Below are 9,594 nucleotides of genomic sequence, written 5' to 3'. Positions count from 1 at the left end.
ACAGAGAAATGTAATGAATTTGCAAAACTCAAATGAACCATGAATACCACACAGTCAAACAAACTATGCCATGACCTCCGAGAAATAATTTCACGACTATGCCACAATTGAATTCCACTGACCACAAAACCCTAGAGAAAACAGTTCGGCATCTTTTATCCTCGACATGTTGTCTGTAATTGTGCGAAACAATAAAATTAACCATCTTTCACACTTTTATGTGGCAGCCGGATTGTAACACTAAAGGCAAGGTTATGAATTATCCTATTCTGTGGTCAAGGTGATAGACACAGTTAACCGATCCTCCGATTCAAGAGGGATGCTATTGTAGCAAACACAATTAATGAAATAGATTCACTATTGTTCATTCATGCACACAAATGGGTCACTGATAACTGACTGACATCAAATTTAACATTAGAGCACGACAGAATTTCCAAAGTGTCTGTTACAACGATGCTGGCTAGAGGTCTGCCCAACACCTCTGTAATCTCCTGTCGTGTCATGCCCTGGTTGGTGGACAGACTCGCTGAACTTGAGAACGCGCACTGGTTGATGTTTGGGCTATATGCCAGTGGGCACGAGGGATTCTCCATAGGGAATCCCCCTCAGAAATAGCAGTGCAGACGTGTCGGCTCATTGCTGGGTAGAGCTCCCTCTCTCTGTCCGTATATAAATACGCCTGATCAGTCTTCCTCAGCCTTTAGTTTCTCCCTTGTCAATAGAAAGACGGTCTACTGTCACCTGCCACTGTCAGTCATCCACGAAAATGCTCAATTTCGCAGACACGACACTAAATTTCAATTGGCTGCCAGCTGTCTGAGAGCAGTTACGTCTGCGCTCCACCGATATCCCATTGGAATAGAGTGCGCTACGCAGTCTGGAATTCCCAAAGTTCCGAAGTTCGTGAAAGGAGATCCTAACGAATAGATCACATAAAACGTATGTTCAGTCATTTAAAACTAAGAAACCGACTTTGTTACACGGTGAGTAAGACGACAATTGTTGAACCTCACACTTGTTCAGCTTAGTTGATGTCATTGTGTTTAAGTCCTGTGATTGTACGGGGGCACGCACAGCTAAAGCTAACGTTACATGTAATTTCATTGGAAAGCTAGGTAGCGATAGCTGGCTAAAAGCTAATGTTTGCTAACAATAAAGCCTAGTCATTATATACATAAAAGGTAAACATGCTAGCTATTTCTAGCGTTAGCAGATTCATTTAACGAGAGGCATTTGTTGATTTAGGATGTAAGCAATCTTAGCTTATAGGGAACTGTTTGCCCTACATTTCAATGATGATAACAATAGTTAAGGATACTCTGTCTTGGATGGCGCAGTTGTGTGGCCAACCCTCCACTAGTCTGGAAGCGTCGCTAACTTTCTCCTTAAAGCTGTTTGGCCATTTTTGATCAGGTTTTTGGGGTCGTCAGTCGAAAATGAAAAGCCTTTTCTTATGTCTTTGTTCCAGAGGCACCAGTGTCATAGATATAAACTCTCCCGTCTTTCGTGGTGACAGCTCAAAACAAACTCTGTGTAGTTCCCACGTTTGTGTTATGTAACACTAAGTTAATGTCCTGGTTGTTGATAAGGGAACATTCTTTAGTAATATGTCGAACACTTCATAATACAGTATACGAGCATAGGGGCAGTTGTAACCATGTGAAACTAAAGGTTGTCGCGTTTTTGTCTGTGACTGCCGCTGAGATAGTGAAACGATGAATCACGTTGGAATACACCTTTTGCCACTGCAACGCTGTATTGCGCTAGCTAGCTTGTGAGGCAGCTTTTTTATGAGAGCGCCGAGGCCTGCAGATTAAGGTGTTTTATAACCGTACAGGTGCGACTGTGTTAAAATCGTGCTAATTTATAAGCGTCTGGTGTCAATATCCCCATACAGGTGAGAGGACTCACCCGACAGATTAAATCACTGTATTTCAGGTGCTGACGATATCCACGGGGGGCGATGTCTGACCACAGCACCGGCAGTAGTGCGTCCTCAACGAATAGCTGGACTATCCTCTCCCCAGAGGTAAGAACACCTTACTGATAAGCAGCTCTTGACTCTCTAAAGCATGTGATGTTGAATTAGTTTGGGATTGTGTAGGAAGTGTAATGTCATATAAAGCTAAATGGGTTTTTGACATTGTGGGTGGCATAAAGTGACTGCATTACATCAGAATCAGATGGGTGTTTGCTTACCGAAACCATCATTCTTAATAAGTCAGTGAACTGGTTAATATGACCGTCTTAATTAAACAGACTCTATGGTTCAGAGTAAATGCCATACAGGGGGTGGGAGTGGAGATCATCTTGTCCCTGACACTTTGGGGGCCTGGTTAGGAGTATACTCTTTACTAAGAGTATACTTTTAGAAAACCTCTTCTGAAGGAAGGTTATGAGTTCTAGGGCTCCAGCTTTGACTGTTTTTTTGGATAGTGCTGAATAGTGAAACTTTTAATGCTGAATTATCTGTTTGTAGGAGGCTACTGTTGAAACAGTAGGACCTGAGGATGGGACTGAAAGTCTTAGTGGAGTTCCAGGGCTGCCAGAGGAAGGAACAGGTAAAACCAGAAAACCATTATTACAGTGCATGAAATGCCCTGTATTGTTATTCCTAGGCTTCTTCTTCTTCTTATTACAGTGCATGAAATGCCCTGTATTGTTATTCCTAGGCTTCTTCTTCTTCTTCTTCTTATTCTTGTTACCTTTTTCTGCGATTAATTCAGCCCGAACCGCTTAACGTAGAAACTTCATTCAAACTTTGTCGCGTAGGTCTTGTAAAGGACACTTATGCTATGTATTTTTCACTTTTCTAAACTTTATACTTTTTAAGTTATTAAAGAAAAACGGATCTAAATTTTCCCATTGACTTCCATTGGGCCATTATGACATCATAATAGGGTAATTAAACTGGCTTGCACCTGTGCTTCACTGACACCTGCGGCAAGCCTCCAAGGGTCCTCTTCTCTCTGTACCTCTCCATTCAACTGTATAACTAGGAATATTAATAGACACCTTCCATACTCTACTTTTTTTTCTCTCTATCACTCTCACTCTACTTTTTCTCACACTCCATCTCTCTGCTTCACTCTTTTTTTCCTCCTTCCTTCAATATTTTCACTCTCTCTTTACTGTCTTTATTCAGAGCCACTCTTGTTCACTCTTCTTTCCTTACTTTGTTTCTTCCTCTCTTCTTTCCTTTCTTCTTTCCTTCTTTCTACTCTTCTTTACTTTCTTCTTTCCTTCTTCCACTCTTCTTTCCTTTCTTCTTCCCTTCTTCCACTCTTCTTACCTTTTTCTTTTCTTCTTTCCTTCTTTCCCTCTTCTTTCTTTTCTTCTTATCTTCTTTGGCTCTTCTTCCCTTCTTCCACTTTTCTTTCCTTCTTCCACTCTTCTTTCCTTCTTCCACTCTAATTTCCTTTCTTCACTCTTCTTTCCTTTCTTCTTCCCTTCTTCCACTCTTCTTTCTTTCTTCCACTCTTCTTTCCTTTCTTCACTCTTCTTTCCTTTCTTCTTTCATTCTTCAACTATTCTTTCCTTCTTTTACTGTTCTTTCCTTTCTTCTTTCCTTCTTTCACTTTTCTTTTATTCGTTCTTTCTTAACTTTTGCATTTCATGCACTGGTATTTCCTTCAGGAAATGCATTTTCTAGTTACAGTGCATGAAATGCCCTGTATTGTTATTCCTAGGCTTCTTCTTCTTCTTCTTATTCTTGTTACCTTTTTCTGCGATTAATTCAGCCCGAACCGCTTAACGTAGAAACTTCATTCAAACTTTGCCGCGTAGGTCTTGTAAAGGACACTTATGCTATGTATTTTTCACTTTTCTAAACTTTATACTTTTTAAGATATTAAATAAAAACTAATCTAAATTTTCCCATTGACTTACATTGGGCCATTATGACATCATAATAGGGTCTTTAAACTGGCTTGCACCTGTGCTTCACTGACAGCTGCACCAAATCAAAGGAACCTCTTCTCTGTCCCTCTCAATTTAACTGTATAGGAACATTAAGACACCTTCCATTCTCTACTTTTTTTTCTCTCCATCTCTCCATCTTTCTCTCTATACCTCTCAGTCTACTTTCTCTCACACTCAATCTCTCTTCTTCACTCCATTTTTATCTCCTTTTTTCAATATTTTCACTCTTTTTCTCTTCCACTCTTCTTTCCTTCTTCCACTCTTCTTTCCTTTCTTCTTTCCTTCTTCCACTCTTCTTTCCTTCTTTCACTTTTCTTTCCTTTCTTCACTCTCCTTTCTTCTTTCCTTCTTTCACTCTTCTTTCCTTTCTTCTTTCCTTCAACTATTATTTCCTTCTTTCACTCTTCTTTCCTTTCTTCACTCTTGTTTCTTTTCTTCTTCCACTCTTCTTTCCTTTCTTCACTCTTCTTTCCTTCTTTCACTCTTCTTTCCTTCATCCTCTCTTCTCTCCTTTCTTCACTCTTCTTTCCTTCTCCCACTCTTCTTTCCTTTCTTATTTCCTTCTTTCACTCTTCTTTCTTTTCTTCTTCCTTTCCTAACTTTTGCATTTCATGCACTGGTATTTCCTTCAGGAAATGCATTTTCTAGTTACAGTGCATGAAATGCCCTGTATTGTTATTCCTAGGCTTCTTCTTCTTCTTCTTCTTCTTATTCTTGTTACCTTTTTCTGCGATTAATTCAGCCCGAACCGCTTAACTTAGAAACTTCATTCAAACTTTGTCACGTAGGTCTTGTAAAGGACACTTATGCTATGTATTTTTCACTTTTCTAAACTTTATACTTTTTAAGATATTAAATAAAAACGAATCTAAATTTTCCCATTGACTTACATTGGGCCATTATGACATCATAATAGGGTCTTTAAACTGGCTTGCACCTGTGCTTCACTGACAGCTGCACCAAATCAAAGGAACCTCTTCTCTGTCCCTCTCAATTTAACTGTAACTAGGAACATTAAGACACCTTCCATTCTCTACTTTTTTTTCTCTCCATCTCTCCATCTTTCTCTCTATCCCTCTCAGTCTACTTTCTCTCACACTCAATCTCTCTTCTTCACTCCATTTTTATCTCCTTTTTTCAATATTTTCACTCTATTTTTCTCTTCCAATCTTCTTTCCTTCTTCCACTCTTCTTTCCTTTCTTCTTTCCTTCTTCCACTCTTCTTTCCTTCTTTCACTTTTCTTTCCTTTCTTCACTCTCCTTTCTTCTTTCCTTTTTCTTTCCTTTCTTCTTTCCTTCTTCAACTATTATTTCCTTCTTTCACTCTTCTTTCCTTTCTTCACTCTTGTTACAGTGCATGAAATGCCCTGTATTGTTATTCCTAGGCTTCTTCTTCTTCTTCTTCTTCTTCTTCTTCTTCTTATTCTTGTTACCTTTTTCTGCGATTAATTCAGCCCGAACCGCTTAACGTAGAAACTTCATTCAAACTTTGTCGCGTAGGTCTTGTAAACGACACTTATGCTATGTATTTTTCACTTTTCTAAACTTTATACTTTTTAAGATATTAAAGAAAAACGAATATAAATTTCTCCCATTGACTTACATTGGGCCATTATGACATCATAATAGGGTCTTTAAACTGGCTTGCACCTGTGCTTTACTGACACCTGTGCCAAATCAAAGGAACCTCTTCTCTCTCTGTCCCTCTCAATTTAACTGTAACTAGGAACATTAAGACACCATCCATTCTCTATTTTTTTTCTCTCCATCTCTCTATCCCTCTCAGTCTACTTTCACTCACACTCAATCTCTCTTCTTCACTCCATTTTTCAATATTTCACTCTCTTTTTCTCTTTCACTCTTGTTCACTCTTCTTTCCTTCTTCCACTCTTCTTTCCTTTCTTCTTTCCTTCTTCCACTCTTCTTTCCTTCTTTCACTTTTCTTTCCTTTCTTCTTTCCTTCTTTCACTCTTCTTTCCTTCTTCAACTATTATTTCCTTCTTTCACTCTTCTTTCCTTTCTTCACTCTTCTTTCTTTTCTTGTTCCACTCTTCTTTCTTTTCTTCTTCCACTCTTCTTTCACTCTTCTTTCCTTCTTTCACTCTTCTTTCCTTCTTCCTCTCTTCTCTCCTTTCCTTTCTTCTTTCCTTCTTCCACTCTTCTTTCCTTTCTTCTTTCCTTCTTTCACTCTTCTTTCTTTTCTTTTTCCTTTCCTAACTTTTGCATTTCATGCACTGGTATTTCCTTCAGGAAATGCATTTTCTAGTTATTCTTGTTACCTTTTTCTGCGATTAATTCAGCCCGAACCGCTTAACGTAGAAACTTCATTCAAACTTTGTCGCGTAGGTCTTGTAAAGGACACTTATGCTATGTACTTTTCTATATGTACTATCACTTTTCTAAACTTTATACTTTTTAAGATATTAAATAAAACGAATCTAAATTTTCCCATTGACTTACATTGGGCCATTATGACATCATAATAGGGTCTTTAAACTGGCTTGCACCTGTGCTTCACTGACAGCTGCGCCAAATCAAAGGAACCTCTTCTCTGTCCCTCTCAATTTAACTGTAACTAGGAACATTAAGACACCTTCCATTCTCTACTTTTTTTCTCTCCATCTCTCCATCTTTCTCTCTATCCCTCTCAGTCTACTTTCTCTCACACTCAATCTCTCTTCTTCACTCCATTTTTATCTCCTTTTTCAATATTTTCACTCTCTTTTTCTCTTTCACTCTTCTTTCCTTCTTCCACTCATCTTTCCTTCTTCCACTCTTCTTCCTTCTTTCACTTTTCTTTCCTTTCTTCACTCTCCTTTCTTCTTCCTTCTTTCACTCTTCTTTCCTTTTCTTCTTTCTTTCTTCAACTATTATTTCCTTCTTTCACTCTTCTTTCCTTTCTTCACTCTTCTTTCTTTTCTTCTTCCACTCTTCTTTCCTTTCTTCACTCTTCTTTCTTTTCTTCTTTCCTTCTTTCACTCTTCTTTCCTTCATCCTCTCTTCTCTCCTTTCTTCACTCTTCTATCCTTTCTTCTTTACTTCTTCCACTCTTCTTTCCTTTCTTCTTTCCTTCTTTCACTCTTCTTTCTTTTCTTCTTCCTTTCCTAACTTTTGCATTTCATGCACTGGTATTTTCTTCAGGAAATGCATTTTCTAGTTGTTATTACAGTGCATGAAATGCCCTGTATTGTTATTCCTAGGCTTCTTCTTCTTCTTCTTCTTCTTCTTCTTCTTCTTCTTCTTCTTCTTCTTCTTCTTCTTCTTCTTCTTCTTCTTCTTCTTCTTCTTCTTCTTCTTCTTCTTCTTCTTCTTCTTCTTCTTCTTCTTCTTCTTCTTCTTCTTCTTCATCTTCTTCTTCTTCTTCTTCTTCTTCTTCTTCTTCTTCTTCTTCTTCTTCTTCTTCTTCTTCTTCTTCTTCTTCTTCTTCTTCTTCTTCTTCTTCTTCTTATTCTTGTTACCTTTTTCTGCGATTAATTCAGCCCGAACCGCTTAACGTAGAAACTTCATTCAAACTTTGTCGCGTAGGTCTTGTAAAGGACACTTGTGCTATGTATTTTTCACTTTTCTAAACTTTAAACTTTTAAGATATTAAATAAAAACTAATCTAAATTTTCCCATTGACTTACATTGGGCCATTATGACATCATAATAGGGTCTTTAAACTGGCTTGCACCTGTGCTTCACTGACAGCTGCACCAAATCAAAGGAACCTCTTCTCTGTCCCTCTCAATTTAACTGTAACTAGGAACATTAAGACACCTTCCATTCTCTACTTTTTTTCTCTCCATCTCTCCATCTTTCTCTCTATCCCTCTCAGTCTACTTTCTCTCACACTCAATCTCTCTTCTTCACTCCATTTTTATCTCCTTTCTTCAATATTTTCACTCTCTTTTTCTCTTCCACTCTTCTTTCCTTCTTCCACTCTTCTTTCCTTCTTTCACTTTTCTTTCCTTCTTCACTCTCCTTTCTTCTTTCCTTCTTTCACTTTTCTTTCCTTTCTTCTTTCCTTCTTCAACTATTATTTCATTCTTTCACTCTTCTTTCCTTTCTTCACTCTTCTTTCTTTTCTTCTTTCCTTCTTTCACTCTTCTTTCCTTCATCCTCTCTTCTCTCGTTTCTTCACTCTTCTTTCCTTTCTTCTTTCCTTCTTCCACTCTTCTTTCCTTTCTTCTTTTCTTCTTTCACTCTTCTTTCTTTTCTTCTTCCTTTCCTAACTTTTGCATTTCATGCACTGGTATTTCCTTCAGGAAATGCATTTTCTAGTTAAACTATTACTATTACTTAGATATATTACACCTTTCTCCTGTTTTTTCTCTTCAGTATATCATATTGTTCTGTTTCTCTGTCCTAATATTGCTCACTTAATTTACCCTAAATTGATACCTAATGTCTGTCTGAGCCTGTGACAATTCCTCCGGCGTGTAAAAAAGCATTAGATTGCAATGACTAAAAGGATTTGTAGTTCAAGGCTTTGGAAACTGTGTTGTGTTGTCTAAAGTGAGATTATTTAAATCTGTTATTTGTTGGAGGCACAAGACCATGATCCACTGAGTAGGACAAACAATCCAGAGCCTTAATCCAAAAATAGCATGAAACCTACCTTCCTCCACAGATTAACAGTATGTCCTCTATGGGCACTTGTTGGTCTAGGTTGTGTTGTTTTTGTAATGAGCTGAGGCTTGTGTTCCAGCAGGTGTTCTAATGGAGAGTGATGTAAGTGTAACAGATGCCATAGCAGAACCAGTGCTGTCAGAGGAGGGCCACCAGGTAAGTCTCTGAGTCTACCTTCACCTACCTTCGGAGTCTACCTGTGGATCACTGTGCACGTTATGTATTTGTTGTTTAGCACTTTGAGCTGCATTCTTTTGCATGAAAGGTGCTAATAAATAAAGTTTATTATTACAGTGCATGAAATGCCCTGTATTGTTATTCCTAGGCTGCTTCTTTTCTTCTTCTTCTTCTTCTTCTTCTTCTTCTTCTTCTTCTTCTTCTTCTTCTTCTTCTTCTTCTTCTTCTTCTTCTTCTTCTTCTTCTTCTTCTTCTTCTTCTTCTTCTTCTTCTTCTTCTTCTTCTTCTTCTTCTTCTTCTTCTTCTTCTTCTTCTTCTTCTTCTTCTTCTTCTTCTTCTTCTTCTCTTCTTCTTCTTCTTCTTCTTCTTCTTCTTCTTCTTCTTCTTTCTTCTTCTTCTTCTTCTTCTTCTTCTTCTTCTTCTTCTTCTTCTTCTTCTTCTTCTTCTTCTTCTCTCTTCTTCTCTTCTTCTTCTTCTTCTTCTTCTTCTTCTTCTTCTTCTTCTCGATTAATTCAGCCCGAACCGCTTAACGTAGAAACTTCATTCAAACTTTGTCGCGTAGGTATTGTAAAGGACACTTATGCTATGTATTTTTCACTTTTCTAAGCTTTATACTTTTTAAGATATTAAATAAAAACAATCGAAATTTTCCCATTGACTTACATTGGGCCATTATGACATCATAATAGGGTCTTTAAACTGGCTTGCACCTGTGCTTCACTGACAGCTGCGCCAAATCAAAGGAACTTCTTCTCTGTCCCTCTCAATTTAACTGTAACTAGGAACATTAAGACACCTTCCATTCTCTACTTTTTTTTCTCTCCATCTCTCCATCTTTCTCTCTATCCCTCTCAGTCTACTTTCTCTCACAACTCAATCTCT

General features: G+C 37.9%; 1 protein-coding gene across 3 annotated transcripts in view; it reads left to right on the top strand.

The window, feature by feature from the left end:
* Positions 1–657: 657 nt before the first annotated feature.
* Positions 658–9,594, top strand: part of pbxip1a (pre-B-cell leukemia homeobox interacting protein 1a) — a gene marked incomplete at its 5' end in the record, with an annotated part of 18,740 nt that continues 9,803 nt past the window's right edge. Inside the window, 4 exons of one of the 3 annotated variants that reach the window (XM_080836590.1) lie at positions 658–986; positions 1,942–2,032; positions 2,483–2,564; positions 8,618–8,691. In XM_080836590.1, the coding sequence (XP_080692716.1) occupies positions 1,967–2,032; positions 2,483–2,564; positions 8,618–8,691 (222 nt within the window). Of the gene's footprint in view, positions 987–1,941; positions 2,033–2,482; positions 2,565–8,614; positions 8,692–9,594 lie in introns of those variants that run through there. The other 2 variants (XM_080836589.1, XM_080836591.1) reach the window with 2 other exon arrangements.

Source organism: Sprattus sprattus (assembly GCF_963457725.1).
Source record: "Sprattus sprattus genome assembly, chromosome: 4".
NCBI classification, from domain to species: Eukaryota; Metazoa; Chordata; class Actinopteri; order Clupeiformes; family Clupeidae; genus Sprattus; species Sprattus sprattus.
The sequence above is the reverse complement of the archived record's forward strand: the minus strand, read 5'-3'. Positions and strand labels throughout refer to the sequence as shown.